The sequence below is a fragment of the Pan paniscus genome, chromosome 10 (assembly GCF_029289425.2).
Source record: "Pan paniscus chromosome 10, NHGRI_mPanPan1-v2.0_pri, whole genome shotgun sequence".
Classification (NCBI taxonomy): Eukaryota; Metazoa; Chordata; class Mammalia; order Primates; family Hominidae; genus Pan; species Pan paniscus.
The window spans coordinates 73156291-73174056 of NC_073259.2; the positions used below are offsets into that span (position 1 = coordinate 73156291).

At 34.6% G+C, this 17766-nt stretch overlaps 1 protein-coding gene across 9 annotated transcripts in view; it reads left to right on the forward strand.

The window, feature by feature from the left end:
• The window catches only part of SOX5 (SRY-box transcription factor 5), a 1030759-nt gene that overhangs the window by 902908 nt on the left and 110085 nt on the right, over positions 1–17766 (forward strand). For all 9 annotated transcript variants that reach the window (XM_055095845.1, XM_063593159.1, XM_055095846.2 and 6 more), the window contains one exon: positions 16740–16825. In XM_055095845.1, the coding sequence (XP_054951820.1) occupies positions 16740–16825 (86 nt within the window). The remainder of the gene's footprint in view (positions 1–16739; positions 16826–17766) is intronic.

A 17766-nucleotide genomic window follows, 5' to 3' on the forward strand; every position in this document is an offset into this window, starting at 1 on the left:
TAACCAGCATTTAATCCAACTTCCACCCCAACATATGCACACTGCCACCACCAAAATACGTACACACAAGCAAACAAAAAAGCAAAGACTCTTTCTTTGATAAATTTCTCAGATTTTATTAGGCCATAACTAGCTTTTCTTTTAATCCATGTCATTTACTTTTTAACATTTAAGAACATAAGAATGTCATTCATTTTAAACCTAAAGCTCATTCAGCTTAGTATTCTCTTTTCAACATGAGTCTCCTCCTTCACGATGTATAAACATAAGATGGAAAGAGTGATTAATGGCACTCTATGCTGTCAGCCAAAAGACTTCAAAATATGGAATTACCATATGAATTTGTCATAGCTGAGCCTAACCCTTAGACTTCTAAGTTTTTATTTTTGTTGCCACGGCAAGAATGGAATTTCATCTCAGTAACAGACTAAGTTCATCAACCTGAAGTGTAAGCCCAGAAGAACAATATATTATTTTATCTGAATAAATGTAACAGTTCATGATACTATACAACGGAAATCTCCAGTAAGCATGTTCTAAGACTCCACTAGAAGGCAAACTTATGTCATAAGATTGATTGGAAAGTATGGAAGAAGAAAAATATTTAGTAACACAAGCTAAGATAAAACATTTTGCTTCAAACTCTACAATAGATATATATTTTCCGTAAGGACTTAAAAAGTCCTGATTTTGAAATGTCATGTGGAATAGGATGCTGCATTAATTTGGATACAGGTTTAGCTGCTGTAAAAGGCCAAAATAGTACTAGCTTAAACATGATGAAAGAATATTTTTTACTTCCGTAATAATCTAAGCATTGCTTATATGGTAACTCCATGACATCCAGTCTCAGGCTTGCTCTCTTATTGATTATACAGCTTTCCACAAATTGTAGCTTACATCTTATGGTCTTAGATACCTTATCCAGCTGCCATTTCCACATTCCAACAATGAAAAGAGAAAAGTCAGGCGAGAAAGAACTACAGCAACTTTTCAGACAGTACTATTTCCCTAATAATTGATTTTGGCTCTATTTTCAAAGAGCATACTCAAACATTTCTTAAACCTGTCTCTATAGTCAGCTCATAATACCCTTCATATTTTTTTCTAATATATTAAAGGTAGCACTTTCTGACTGCAAAAACCTCAAACAATGGAGAATTGTAGAAAACAAACTAAAAGTTATCTGCCTTCACTCACATACTCCTATAATCCCACTACCCAGGTGTAACTACCATTAATTTTATACATGTTTTTCCAGAGCTAGGTATACATGTAAATATGAATCCATTATATATATTTATATAAAAATATTTAGATATAGATGTGTAATATGTAGCAAAATAGCCTGTGTATTGTAATATGCATAATATGATACATATACTATGTATATTTATGATATGTACTGTATATCATATACCTGAGGATATATGCTACATAGATGACAAACTACTTACATGTATGAAAAATACATTATGGATATCTTCTTCCTCCATACTTTCAGATGTAAATTATTCTATATTTCCTTATGATGGATACATCGTATTTTATTTGGTTTCCCCACTAATGGACATTTAAGTATTTCTACTGCATTTACAGTTTCAAACCATGCTACAATGAATATTTTTGTATGCGCATATTGCCCCAAATGAATTTTTCATGTAACCAGTTCCATTTCTAGTATGTGATATTTTACTTTGGTTTCTTTCTGAACATTTTGCACCTGAGAGTTTGCATCTAAATTCTAATGCTCTCTGAGTTTGTTAATGGAGAATTTAAAACTTTCAAAATGGAGTGGCCCAAGTTATCTATGAATTAGCATTCATAAGACTTGAAATCAGAAACTAATTGTCTGGCTTTAATGAATTCTATCAGAAAAAAAATACAATGAAACAAGGGGTCAGAAGACCTTAGTAGTCACAGTCCCGTTTCATATTAATCTGTGCCCTTGGGCAAGTCATCTTGCTATCCGTGTTTTATCTTTTTCATCTTTCAGGCAGCCACAGTAATGTCTGCTCTACATACTTTATAAGGAGATTGTAAAATGTAGATGGGATGAGTATATGCATTTCTAAAGAAGTCAAATTATTGTATAAATATAAAATATCATTATTATTCATTAAGTATATACTCCTGTTGTGAAACTATTAAATATGTCATAATGAAAATGATGTCAAGAGTTTTTCTATTCTAGGTCACTATGCCTCTGACCATTCAAGACATTTATATTATGTATTTTTTCATATTCATTCATGTTAATGACAACATTTATTAACTTCTAGAGGTTTAACATTTATTATTTTAGTAGGAATCTCTAGGCCAGCAATCATTCTAAATGTGTATCTCATAGGCTTACCATTATAGTGATTTAGGAAGCTTCCTATTCTCACCTGTGAACTTCAGACCCTGGATACACTCAGGAGGTATATGATGTCTGCCAAAAGCCCAGATAAGAGAGAAAGGTGCAATGGCTAGAAAGGGAGTCAGCAAATTAAATGGTTGCTAAGCCTTAATATTAAAAGTGGGAAATAAAAGAGAAATTGCATTTAATTTGGTCTTAAGTGGCTTATGCGAATGCCCCTCTTCCAAATTCCTACTTTCTAATACTTGAAACATTTTGGATGAATTTTCTCGGGACCATTCATTTCTTCATAAGACACAGAGGCAAAATGTAGACATAGTATTCTAAGAAAGAGCTGGATATAGAAGCAGTTCCATAATTCATGATTCTTGTTAAGCAGCTTAAAATGAGTTATTGTGCAATACCTTAAATGATGCCTTAGCAGTCAGGCGGGAATACAGAAGGAAAAGGAGACATATCTGATTCATTGTCACCTTTTCAGGGATACTCAGATTTCTTAGATAATTAATCCAAGAAGTTTTATTGATAATCACATTCTCCAATTTACGGGCAAGGAGATGAAGAAAAATGTATTTTTTATATGCAGAAAGGTCTTCCCATTCTGAGAGGTGTTTCTTAAAGAGTTCATAAATTAATCTCTTTCTAAACTAGCCAACTAGGTAACTATTAAATTAAATAGGATAAAGTTTTCATTTGCTATGCTGCATTAAGAAGTCATAAAAATATTTTATTTAAAAAATCTCTTATTGAAAATAGTTAGCTGTGACAAAGCAGTTAAGAACTAACAATTACCTTATATTATCTTATTTTAAAATATCTATACAAACAAGAGCTAATTTATTTTACTCTCTCGAATAAAATGTATATGAAATATTCCCATTCATTACTTACCATTCTATGAAATTTAATACAAAATATTAGCATTTCTCATAAAAAGTTTCAAATGTTAAAGTCATATTATACTATTCTAGCAAATCTAAAAAGACTGTACAGATCTTCCGCATTTAGAAACTCCTTCACCTTTACTTGTGTATAGCAAATCACTTGTTCTTGGTTGCTCAAGATGCTGTAGGAGAGTTGTTATAAATGGAACTACTTATAATGAGGAAAAAAGTATAGCTGAACTTATTGCCATAAGGAAACAAATTTCATCTTGGTTGGATTTAAGAAAGTATAAAATGATATGAAACAATCACAGCGAAGAAAGATTCTGTTTTGATTATATGTTTATATGTAACATCTTATTTTCTAGTGGATACAATGACCAAGTGCAGGTGCTTTAATGAAATCATAATAAAAGATTCTTGTTGATGAACAGAAATCATTTTAAGACTTTGGAAGTGCATATTACTTAATTTTCATACCTAAGAGGATAAGAATTGTTTATAAAATCAAAATTTACAAGAGATAAATTATGGAATATTATAAAAGAATTATTGTTATATGAAAATATGTTAAAAGAGATTATTTTATTCTTTAACTACCTTCTCTGGGTCCTGATTTCCTCCTACCCCTAAATTCTAGGCCTCTGTGTCCCGTTTCATTATCTGTTCTTCCTTTTAACATTTACAACTCAACATAGTATTTGTTTGAATTAAACCGTGCACAAAAAACTAATACTTATTTGTATAATTATTGTCTTATAATATGTTTTTTCTACTAAACCTTAAGCTTTTGATATGCCAAGAGTTGTCTCTTGTATTTGATATTTGTTAACTTCTTACATGAATTCTTCCTTCATTTATTCAGTCAATAAACATTTTAATAGGCTTAAGTGTGTCAGGCATTGTGCTAGGGACTAGGTAGGGATTTCAAGATGAGTAAGACATAATTCCTCCCTTTAGGATGCTCTTAGTCTAGTTGGGGAGAATGGGATTGCTATGGTCTGAATGTTTATTTTCCCCCAAAATTCATATGCTAAAATCCTCACCTTCAAGTTAATAGGAGGTGATTAGGTCATGAGGGCAAAGTCCTTATAAGAGTGGCCCCAGAGAGCTGCCTTGCTTCTTCTACAGTGTGAGGACACAGAAAGAATGCACCATTCATTCATCAAAAGGCTTCCCGGCCTCCAGAACTGTGAGAAACAAATGTTTGTTCTTTATAAGCCACTCAGTTCATGGTATTTTGTTGTATCAGCCCGAACAGACAGAATAAGGATATAAGCAGTGGTAATATACAGATATGCATCACGTTTTAAGAGAAGTCTTTGGAAAAGGAATTACTTTAAATCCAAGAGTGTTGAAGTATCAGGAAAGGATTCTTAGTGTGAGGGGTCTCAAGTCAACCTAAAGGATAAAAGCAGTTATACAATCGAAGAAGTGATTGGGCTGAAGGGATACAGACAGACTATTCCAAGCAGGAAAAAAAGCCTAAAGACCAGAAAGCAAGAGATAAAATAGGGTAGGCATGGACCTATAAACAGTTAAGTGTTAAGAATAATGTATATGGTAGGAAGTGACAAGTGAGTAGTACTTTGAGGACATGAGACCAATTCAGGGAAATATGTTTAGACATATGCTGCAGGAGCCAGAAAACCACGAAAGGTCTGAAGCCTAGGATTGAGATCATACTGGCATCCATCCACCCATCCATCCATCCATCCATCTGTACATTCATCCATCCATCCATCCACATTCATTCATCCATCCATATATCCACATCAAAGCATGCTTCTCTTGTTCCCTGTTATATTTTCAGCCCCTAAAACATAGTATATAATTAATAAATACTTACTATACTTCAAATACAAGGAATGAATACTACAGATTGCCTGTATTGAATGCTACTGGAAACTAGAGAGAGAACGAATTTCGTTAGCAGAGGACTAGAGCCTGGGAGACTGAGTGAGAAGCTCTTATAATAGAAAGACATGTAGACCTAGGAGTTTAAAGGAAAAGATCTTCATGATTTATTGGCCGTGGAGGGTGAAAGGGATGGAAAAATCAAGGTTACTTTCATATTTGTAGTCTGGGTGACTGAGTGTCACTAAGTGATATAAGAACACCAGGAGTAGAAGCAGCTTTTGGAAGAAAGAAGATAAATTACATTTTGTACATGTGAAGATGGAGCTTATTATGGGACAGCTAGGGAGAATTGCTCAAAAAAAAAAAAAAAAAAAAAAAAACAGAAGAGGTCTAGGCTACAAGTCACTGATTTGGAATATATTAGCTTGTGTATGGTTGCTGAACCATGAGATTGGATAAGATCATTCAGATAAAGTGAATAGAAGGAGAAGAACCAAGTGCCAAGGAATACCAATATTTAAGGAAGGGATGGATGAAGGAAGGTGGAACAGCCTATTGCAGAAACAGATAATAAAGCTGGCATGAACAAGGTATAAGGAGAACCAGGACAGCTGTTTTAAAAAAGCCAAGAGAATGTATAGATATAATTAGAGAAGAAAATCATTAACAGAGGCAGCTGTTGCAGATATATGTTCATTAAAATTTGGCAATTCAGAGGTTGTTAGTAAATTTATAAAGCATTTCCCCAAAAATATATGGATTGAGAACTAAAGTGTAGAAGGATTTAAGATTATCACTAGGTTTTAACAATTTAGATGAGAGAAAATAGATGATGGTTTCAGAAGGGGTTTTATATTCTAGATAGTTCATTTTTTTAGGATAGGTAATTGTGCGTATATTTAAAGACATAATTATTTACAAATTGCTTATGTTGGTATTTGAGGTCATCGATAGACCGTAATCAGCCTTCTAAATAATTTTTGCTACTAGATGAAATGGGTTCAACTACAGGCTAGTTCTTGAATTTTGCTTGCTCATTTCTTTGATCCTGTTGTACCTCTTACTTTGGGGCTCATTTTTTAATTGAGCATCTACTCTATGCCAGGCATTTCAGCTCATAGGCTTCTCGCATCTTTTCTACTTCATATTTTATGTTCAAGGCCTAACTCAATCTCAGCCCCTCCTCTGATTCTTTCCCCAGTGATCCAACTTGTATAAATTCTTTTCTCTGGTAATTACTGCCTATATTCATTTGACTCCAATTGTATAGTTTTGATTCATTTCACTTTCCATATTTACATGTCTTATTTTCATAACTGAAAGTGTTTTGAAGGCAAGGATTGTACCTTTTAGTGCTTTGTGTTCTCCACACAGTAAGAGTTTGATACATGTTAATTGAATGGAAATTAGTTGAATATGTTATGAAAATTGAAGTATACATTTGCATAATGCTTTAAAAGTAGTCTGTGTGTTCTACAATAATGTTTTCCTTATTAAAATAGCAAGAACTCTAGTAATGATTAACCGTGGGATAATCCTGGGCAGTTTAAAAAATTGTATAGAATGGGAATAATAATTCCTACCCTAATGAGTTGTTGTGAAGATTAAAAGCAATTTTATACATTTACATATATGTATATATGTGTATATGTAAGACATTTTCAACACAGTGCCCAAAGTCAACAAATAATAGCTTCCCACATTTCAAGTCAGTGGGAGAACAAGTAATTATTCAAAAATGATGCGGGAATAATTAAATATTTGGGGAAACAATATTTCTTAAATCATATACCAAAATAAAACTTCAAACACTGAAAAAAAATTCTCACATATTTTCTTTTCTCTTTTACTTCATCAAATCAGTTATCAAGTCTGTCTCCCAAAGCTATTCTCTGCTCTCCTTCATTGATTTATTTGCAATAGTTTTTAACATATCTATCTGCAGTCTCTCCTTCTTCCAATCGTTCTATGCCTTGCCACAAAACTGATATATCTAGAACACAAATACTAACAAAAAATATTATTTTCCTGCTTAAAACCTTTCAGTGACTTAACGTTGTCTTCAAAGGAAAACATAAGGCTCTTCAAGATATGAACTCTACTTGCTTCTTTAGCTGAATAGTTCCCCATTCATTCCGTTTCTGCATCAGAAACACTGGGGGTAATGAAACTATCCCTGGATGTAGGCATAAATATAGTTGTTCTTGTTAGCCCTATGAATGGCAGGGGGCTCCCCCAAGCTGAAGGCACCCACCAATTTCTCTATCAGCCCATGACATGAAAGAAAGCAACATGAGATGAAAGAAAGCAGTTTTCTTCCAAAGTTCCATCTACAGTGTCCTTACTAACTTCATTTTGTCTTAGACTTCTACAAGGCCTCCTCCACCTGGAAATGAGAGTGGTAAGAACAGGGTGAGAACTCAGTACCAATCTGAGAAGGTTTTTAATAGGAGCAATGCCCGTTGCACTGAAAAGTGCATGCTTACTGTTGACCCTGTAACATTTATAATACATGGAAAGGAGGTGGTAAAATGGTCCCGAAGTATAATTTGGTATTGATAGTGGCCATCTTTTAAGAGACACCTCAGTAAATACAATTCCTTGACTGTCGAGTCTCTTTCAGGTTGAGTTCTTTCTTTCAGGATTCCAGAATAACTTTTACACTCTTCTACTTTGCTTATTGTATATTTGGATTAGTTTACATGGTGAATCCTCCTCACCTGATTAAGACTGGGACCGGGATTGTACGTGTGTATGTCAGAGAGGGGTTGATTTTCATATTTCCCAGCACCTACAGAAGGCAAGCTGGTATTTGTCAAGGAGGCAAAACAAAAACAAACAAAAAACCATGTAAGGCCAATAAAGGAATGAGTCTCCACATTTCAGTGAAGATAATGCCATAAAACTGTCCAAAACTTTTGCATTAGTTCAGTAGATGAAAGAGTGTGTGTTGTTGAGTCTTGTTAAAACCACATCTGCATTTCACATTTTTCTTCATCCTAAATAATCTTGTTGGAAAAATTGTTTTTCTTAGGCTGTGTTATACAGTATAGAGACGAATTCTTCATAGTATGACTGGAGATAATTAATATCTAAATATGCACAACTATAATAATGATGCAATTGAATGCTTTTAAAGAGTTAATATAAGCCGTATCATTTGTGTCAGTAGACACTGTAAGCTATGTTGTATTCTGAAAGCAATAGAATAACATGCCTCAGTATACTTTTTAGCTTTTTGAAAAATTTTAGTTTTGAGCTAGAATTTCCATGCTTGGTCTTGAAATAAGAAGCAAATTAACGTTGGAAAGGCTTAGGGAAAAATTTTTCAAATGGTTAAAACCTAGGGAAGAGTAGAAGAAATTACTTTTAACTAGTTGAAAGTCAATTTGAATAACTTACACATGGTTGAACTTTAAAAGTCAAAGTTTTCCATTATCTGATTTTTTTACTAAGTATGAATCTCATGAGGTATTTACAAAATAAATCTGTTGTAATGTTTTTTAGTACAGTTAATTGAGGAATGGCGCAAATAGATGACAGTATTTACTTCAATAAAAACTCTTTTTTTTTTTTTTACAGCAGCTTCTGTATTTTTCCTTTGCCATTAAAAATGACCCCTGACCTTGTTTGTAAAGCTTTGTAGATTCTGTGTCCACTGTAGAACACTGACACATCCATGTAATATATTTTGAATTTTTTAAATTGAGAGTTAAATGGCTGCATTGGAAATTCTCACAGGTATTTTATTTGTATTCACTTTGTTGTAACCAGGAGCATACTTCAACCAAAGTAATCTTGGCTTGAAAAAATGGTAACAAGGTAGAGACATACTTTAAATTAATTGTGTTTATGTGTTGGGTGAACATCATTGAAATAGCGTAGTGCTATTAGACACAATCCTTTTGAAATTAGTCGACATACTGGATATATTTGTATATTTGAAACTATATATGATTAAAGATATATAATAACTGTAGTAGTCCTTTAAATTCCTGCTGCCAGTCTTTTCTTTTCCCCAATTCACTTAGACACCAAATATATTGACATATGGCTGTATATGGCAAACATATTGCATGAGTTTGTTATGGCTGCTATAACAAAATACCATAGACTGAGTGGCTTGCACAACAGAAACTTATTTTTTCACAGCTCTGTACGCTGTATAGCTGAGATCAGAGTGTCAGCAGGTTGTTTCTTCTGATACTGCTCTTTGCAGCCTGTAGATGACCACCTTCTCTCTGTGTTCACACCTGGTCATACCAGACTCTATTTTGTTTGTGTCCTAATCTGTTCTGCTTATAAGAACACCAGACATATTTGGTTAAGTCACCATGCATATGACTTAATTTTATCCTAAATTAGCTCTTTAAAGGCTCTATTTTTAAATATAGTCACATTCTGGAGTATTAGTAGTAACAACTTGAACATATCAATTTGTAGACAGACATAATTCAATCCATAACACATATAAAAAGTATTTAGCTTATATAAACTTTCATATAAAGGAATACCTCATTTTATTGTGCTTTGCTTTAGTGTGTTTCACGCAGATTGCATTTTTTACAAATTGAAGGTTTATAGCAATTCTGCATAGAGCAAGTCTGTCAGCACCATTTTTCCAACAGCATGTGCTCACTTCATGTCTCTTTGTCATATTTTGATAATTTTTTCAATATTTCAAACTTGATTATTATTATATGTTATGGTGATCTGTGATCAATGATCTTTGATCTTATAGTTATAATTGTTTTGGGATGCCATAAACTGCACCCACATAAGATGGGAAACTTAAAAAATGTGAGCTAGAAATGATTGAGCTTGATGAAGAAGGTGTGTCAAAAGATGGGGCAGGCTAAAAGCTAGGCCTCTTGCACGAGACAGACAAGTTGCGAATGCAAAGGAAAAGTTCTGGAAGGAAATTAAAAGTGCTATGCCAGTGAACACACAAATAATAAGAAAGTGAAACAGCCTTATTGTTGAGTTGCAGGAAGTTTGAGTAGTTGAAATAGAAGATCAAACCAGCCACAACATTCCCTTAAGCCAAAGCCTAATCCAGAGGAAGGACCTATAACTCTCTTCAATTCTATGAAGGCTGAGAGAGATGAGAAAGCTGCAGAAGAAAAGTTTGGTGTTGGGGAGGTCGGTTCAGGAAGCCATCTACCTACATAAAAGTGCAAGATTAAACAGCAAGTGCTGATGTAGAAGCTGCAGCAAGTTATCTAGAAGATTTGTCTAAGGTCATTGATGCAAAAGTGGCTACACTAACCAACAGATTTTCAATGTAGATAAAACAGCCTTTTACTGGAAGAAGATGCCATCCAGAACTTTCATAGCTAGAGAGGACAAGTCAAGTCAATGTCTGGCTTCAAAGGACAAGCTGACTCTTAGGAGCTACTGCAGCTGGTGAATTAAGTTGAAGCCAAAGCTCATTTACTATTTTGAAAATCTTAGTTTTTTTAAGAATTAAGCTAAATCTACCTTGCGTGTGCTCTATAAATGGAACAGCAAAAGCCTGGATGACAGCACATCTATTTACAGCGTGATTTACTGAATATTTTAAGCCCACTAGTGAGACCCACAGCTCAGAAAAAAGATTTCTTTCAAAACATTACTGCTCATTGACAGTTGCACCCAGTCACCCAAGAACTCTGATGGTGGTGTACAAGGAGATGGATGTTGTTTTCATGCCTGCTAACACAATATTTGTTCTACAGCCAACGAGTCAAGGAGTAATTTTGACTTTCAAGCCCTATTATTTTAGAAATACATTTCATAACCTGTCACTGCCACAGTGATTCCTCTGATGGATCTGGAAAGAAAGTAATTATTGAAAACCTTCTAGAAAAGATTTACAATTATAAATGCTATTAAGAACATTAATGATTGATGGGAGGGAGGAGGTCAAAATACCAACATTAACAGGATTTTGAAAGAATTTGATTTTACCCCCCTTGGATGACTTTGAGGGGTTCAAGACATCAGTAGAGGAAATAATTGCAGATGTGGTGGAAATAGCAGTAGAACTAGAATTAGAAATGGAGCTTGAAGATGTGACTAAATTGCTGCCATCTCATGATAAAACTTGAATGGATGAGGAGTTTCTTCTTATGAATGAGCAAAGAAAATGGTTTCTTGAAATGAATTCTACTTCTGATGAAGATTATGTGAGCATTATTGAAATGACAACAAAGGATTGAGAACATTAAATAAACTTAGTTGATGAAGCAGTGGCAGGGTTTGATGGAACTTCAAAGCTGAAAGAAGTTCTGCTGTAGATAACTGCTATCAATTAGCATCACATGCTACAGAGAGATCTTTTGTGAAAGGAAGAGTCAATCAATGCTGCAAACTTCATTGTTGTCTTATTTGAAGAAATTCCCACCAGGCACGGTGGCTCATGCCCATAATCCCAGCACTTTGGGAGGCCAAGGCAGGTGGATTGCTTGAGCCCAGGAGTTCAAGTCCAGCCTGGTCAATATTAAAAAACCTTGCCTTTACAAAAAATTAGCTGGTTGGAGTGGTGTGGGCATGTGGTCCCAGCTACCCAAGAGACTGAGGTGAGAGGATTGCCTGAGACCAGGAGGTCAAGGATGCAGTGAGTAATGTTTGCGCCACTGCACTCCACCCTGGGTGACATAGCCAGACCCTGTCTCAAAATAAATAAGTAAATAAGAGAAAAGAAAAGGAAGGTTAGCTACCCTAACCTTCAACAGCCACCATCCTGATCAGTCAGCAGCCATCAACATCAAGGCAAGACCTTTAAGCAGCAAAAAGATTACAACTCACTGAAGGCCCAGATGATAGCATTTTTTAGCAATAAAGTATTTTTTTATTAAAGTATGTATATTTTTTAGACATAATGCTATTGCACACTTAATAGACTATGGTTTTGTCTAAACATGACTTATATGTACTGTGAAACAAAAAAGTGTGCATAACTTGCTTTATTGTGCTACTTGCTTTATTGTGGTAGTTGGATTCAAACTTACAATATCTCCAAGGTATTCCTGTGTATATATACATTTATACACATACAATATGGCATTAGTAAAACATATTAGCTATTTACATATATATGCATATCCAAAGGAAAGATAGTTAATTTCATTAATACACATTCATTAATTTAGGAAATGAAAAGATTATAACATATGCATATTTTTAAATTTTATGGAATAATCTGTATTATAAGTAATGAGCTTTAAATGTACATGAAATTTGATATTAATAATTAGATGCAAGTAAGGCAAAAGTGTCCCAAACATCTGCAGGTGTTTTGCTAAATTTAGGAGTTAAACAAATTTAGGAATACGTCTTTGTCTCTAGGATGGAGAACCAGGTGATCTTTAATACTTCCTCCTACTTAAGCTCTTTAATGAGGCTTCTTAAAACTTCATTTCTTGTCCATTGCCTTTTCATATCCAGAACTCAAGATTGGAGTATTAAAAGTTTCCCAACTCCTTGTCTTCAATCTCTTTTCCCTCTACTTTATTCTATCACCTGTTATTTAAACTGTTTTTTCTCTACATTCCTTTAGCATGTCATACTCCTGCTTTGATGCATTTCACCCTATCCGAAAGGTCTCTCCTCCCCTCCATCTGCACATTTTCAAGACCAAGCTCACTCTTATTTTCATCTGTAACTATTCCCTTAAGATTGAAGCCTGGATTAGTTCTCCCTTACCTCCTATAGTACCTACTGATGATGGTCAACATTATTCAAATAAGCACTTAATTAGAAAAGATAGAAATGCAGTAAATACAGACCAAGTTTTGTTTTGTCTCACAGAGCAGCTAGCAGAATTCTGTTCATGATAAATGTTAAAGTGCTTATGAATTGGTTAATTTACAACAGGGAAAATAAGTAATATAAAATGAATTTTCACTGTGAAGAGTACCACAGCCTCTACAATTTTGCTTTTGTTAATTTTAAGCTTATGTATCCTAAATTAAGAATAGAAATGAATTAAGTAGTTTTAAGCATTTAAATTGTCAATTCTAATAGTCATACTATAATAGTATTTACAATTTTAACTAGTTTGCATGAATTTAGCTTTTAAATATCTAAATGTCCTATTATAAAATTGGATAGTGTTTGGAAGATTAAATACTAAAAATATGAAATGATAAAGCACCATCATGTAATATTGGTTGTCCCTTCTCTCTCCTGTATCATAGGTTTTTGCCCTATTTACTGAATCTTTCTCATTAGCATACGAGCATGGTATAATTTTTCTACATATGTACCTTCTTATAAAGTTTGCTCGATCACACAACTTTCACTAGCTACTGTAAAACACCTCAGTGTAGTTGTCTGTTCTAGCACTTCTCAAACTCTAATACACATACAAATAATCTAGGGCTCTTGTTAAAATTTAAATTCTGATTCAGATGCCACATGTTTCCTACTTCAATAAATTAGCCTAAAACTGTTGTGCCTTAAAACAACAAACATTTATTTGGACACAGCCATGCTGGGTACCTCTGGCTCCGGATCTTTCCCACTGTAGTCCAGGTATTGGCCTGGATTGCAGTCATCTCTAGGCTTGGCCTGGGTAGAATCTGTTCCAAGCTCCCTTCATTAACTGTTGGCATGCCTCATTTCTTTGCTTGCTATTGGCCAAAAACATCTGTCTTTTGCTATATGAGTCTTTCCACGGAGCAGCTCACAACCTAGCGGCTTGCTCCAACAGAGGGTGTGGGCAACCAAGGCAGCCAAAATACTTTAGTAACTTAATCTCAAACATAAAATAGCATTACTTTAGCCATATTCTGTGCATTAGAAGGCAATTGCCAGACCCAGGACACACTGAAAGGGAGTTGATTACATGGGACATAAATACCAGGGAGTGGGAGTCATTGGAGGTTCTATCTTAGGGGCTGTCTGCACAGTAGCTTTAGGGTGGGTTCTAAAAATGTGCATTTCCAAGAAACTCCAGGTGATGCTAATGCTCCTCATCTGAATCTTGCATTGAAAAGCGAGGGTTTACACTTCCTGCCTCCAATTCCTTTCTTTCCATCATCCTTTGTTGATCACACTCTTTCTGATTAGGCCTTCTCAACCTCCACTCCACTGAAACCGCCATTGCTGCAGTTGCCAGTGACCTCCACATCATTAAATCCAGCACTTAAATGAAAAAAATTATCACTGTCTGGAAGTCTTTCTTTACTTGGCTTCTGGAACACCAAATTTACATTTCTTCTCAGTCTCTTCTGCTAGTTACCTATCTGCCTGAGTATAAATGTTAGTACATCCCACAGTCCAAATTTTTGGACCTCTTTTTAATCTATGGTTAACTCCTAAGTGGTCTTATCAAGGCTTACAGCTTAAATTCCAGATACATGCTAACCACTCTCAAGTATATGTCTCCTATGAGGGCTTTTCCCCTAAAATTTTAACATGTTTATCAAGTGTCTAATAAATACCTCAACCTGGATATCTAATCATAATTTCAAACTTAAAATATCTACAACAGAACTCTTTGTTCCTTCCCCGCAACAACACCCTTTAGGCCCCACCTGGCAGTCTTGCTTCTAATCTGTGTTTACAAACCCAGTATATACTACCACATGTCAATCAGTTGTTTTAGTGAAAAACCTGGAAGTCATCCTTGAGTCTTCTGTTACTCTCATATGTAACAGTCATTAGGTTTTACCAGTTATACTATTTAAATATCTCTGGAGTCCCTGCCTCACTCTCCATCCCCATGTCACCATCCTAGTCTGACCATAATTACCTTTTATACAGATTTCTGCATCTGCTCACTAGTTGATTACAGCTCTCAACCTCCGACCCAAGTGATTTTACTCAACCCATCTGTTTTCCATGTTCATGATTTCCTTTACCTTATAGGATAATGTTTAGATCATTTAATGTTTACAGAAATCACACATAATCTGGCATCTTACTCCCTCCCCAATCCCATTGATCTCACTTCCCTACCTGCTCTCTGTACTTCAGCAATACAGGGACTGGGCTATAACTAACACTTCCATTTGATTCTTCATGAAAATTGTTTCCCTGCCTGGAACATTCTTTCTTCCCTTCTTTGTCTAGCTAACTATAATTTAATTCAAGTTTCAGCTTAAACATCACCTTTTCCTGGAGGCTGTCTTTAACATATTAGACTAGGTTTGGGACAACCACAGTGCAGTCCATAGCATCATGTACTTCGCTGTCTTAACTGCCATTATATATTATACTAATCATTTAATTATCTTTTTCTCCCATTAAACTGTAAGCTTTTGGAAGGCCAGATCCAGAGAGGTAGATCCAGGTATTTTGAAGCCTAAAAAATAACCTGGGAGACTCTCTTTAGAATAAAAATGCAAAAATTTTATATGCTCAGACACGCACACAAACACACACACTTAGGTAGAAAAGTGAATATTCATTTATAACAAATCACAACAAATTACAACAACTGATAAATATAAAAATATATGACAAATATAAAAATATGCAGTGAACATACTGCAAGAGGCCAGTTTCAAAAGCCCAAAGTTTAAGCTTCATTAAATTCCCAGTAAATTCACATCTGCATATTAATCTTTTCCAAAGCTTTATGTCTAGTGCCAAGAGGAGTGCTTAATACATAGCAGGTACTCAATAAATGTTTTTGAATGGCGTATTAACTGAGTTATTTTAAGTTATATTTTTCATGCGTACAATATTCAACACATTTTTTATAAATTAGATTTCTACAAAATGTTTCATGCATTACAAAATTGTTCTATTATTTTTAGTTATTTGCTATGGTCATGTGTCAGATGACAAATAATGTACATTACTTATATTTCTTAGCAATTTATTGGGCCCTATGCAACAGGTCTATTGTACCTCTTTACTAATTAACCCCCTTGATTTGCATAAAAAATAAGCAGAATAACCTTCTCTATGTGCTTCTCTGTATGTTTTTGTGTGTGCCTATATTTTTACAGGTCATATAACAGTAAAACTTCAGGATTAATTTTGAATTACTGTGCTTTTTTAATAGATAAAAAACTTCGGGGGGAAGGGATCTATTTTCCATTTTCATTACAATATAGTTTTGTAAACATTTATCCCTGGATAATAAAGATGTCAATATTTCATATAACTTGAAAAACACATAAAATGTTTTCTTCGTTGTTAATTTGTCCATATTATTTAAGAGATTAAGATTATTTGAATCAAGACCATAACATAGCATTTCAAAGATAAGCTACTTTGTTTAAATCTTTGGAGTTTAATTCATTAAAATAAAAGTAAGTTAAGTTCCTTTTATAATAATACTGTAAATTTGCTGAGGAGTTACTGTGCTCATATGAAAATTGTGTGTGTGTGTGCACGCGCGTGTGTGTTATAAAGTGCAGCCCTCTGATCAATGCTCACTTTCCCTCCCATTTTCCTAAATACATCATGAAAAAAGGATGAGGTTTCCGCCTTAATTGCTTGTGCCTTTTATTCACATTCCTCTCTCAGCCAGAATTGTGAAAAGAGTGTTAGTAAAAGGCTGCACAATAGAGCTTTTCATTAGGCCTCAGTAAGGCACACAAAAGAAGGCTTTTGGAAAGAGTGAATGCATGAGTTTAATTTGCAGGTGGAGAGTAGATAAAAGGTGCTGACGCCTCTATTATTCTCTTACTTAGGTGACCCTTACCCTGTTCAGCTGATCCCAACTACCATGGCAGCTGCTGCCGCAGCAACACCAGGCTTAGGCCCACTCCAACTGCAGGTAAGTCAGGAAACAATACAGAGGAGACAAAGGTTAAGTAAATATCGAAAACAGCTATTATGGTGTTAAAGCAAAATAAAACTGACTCGTGATATTCGTCTCACACTTTCTGTTTTTAAATTTATTTGTAATGATCCTCAACCAAAAGTTGAAATGTTGATTCTCTTAATTTTTAGCCCTGTTTTCTGCACTAAACATAGCTTATCGTATTTCTTTTCTTGCCGGTATTATTAAGAAAGTGAGCTGTAGTTTTGCTTTGATTACTGTGTGCCATAATTTTGTCACAGTATGGTCCTTATCAAGGTAAAAAGAACAAAAAAACCTGCAAAAGATATTCAGACACTTGAGGAGCAAGGCGACTTAACAAAAATGCATTTCAAATTGCTCAGGATGCCCAGTATCATTGAAATGGTCTGTAGGTCTCTTTGTTCTCTTGCTAATACCAGCTGAGTTGGGCAAGCAAGGAAAAGTAGACCAAATAAGCTGAAGACTAAATAAGCACAACTTTATCCCAGTCATCCCAATTAAGACTTTTCTAGCCGTGCGAAATATATATTCCTATAATCCGAGAATGTCAACGATAACTTTACCAGATGTCCAAGTGATTGGAGAAGCTTTGTCTCTGAGGTTGAAAAGAAAATCAATACAATTATAGTAACAGGTAGCTTTGATTAACTGTTGACATTTTTGAATCAGCATCCCACAAAACATTCCTTAATTTCTATCGGTATGGACCTGTGATTATGCAAGTAATGGGAATAGAAAATTATCTAATAATAGGATTAGTCTCCTCTTGTGAGAAGTTAACCTGAAAGACACAGTATGCCTATGAATGCTGTTAGCCTGAAAGACACAGTATGCCTATGAAGCCAGAAATAAAGCAGTTATACTTAATAATTAATTTTTCTTCGTGAAAAGGTATTGTCATGATAGGTGATCTT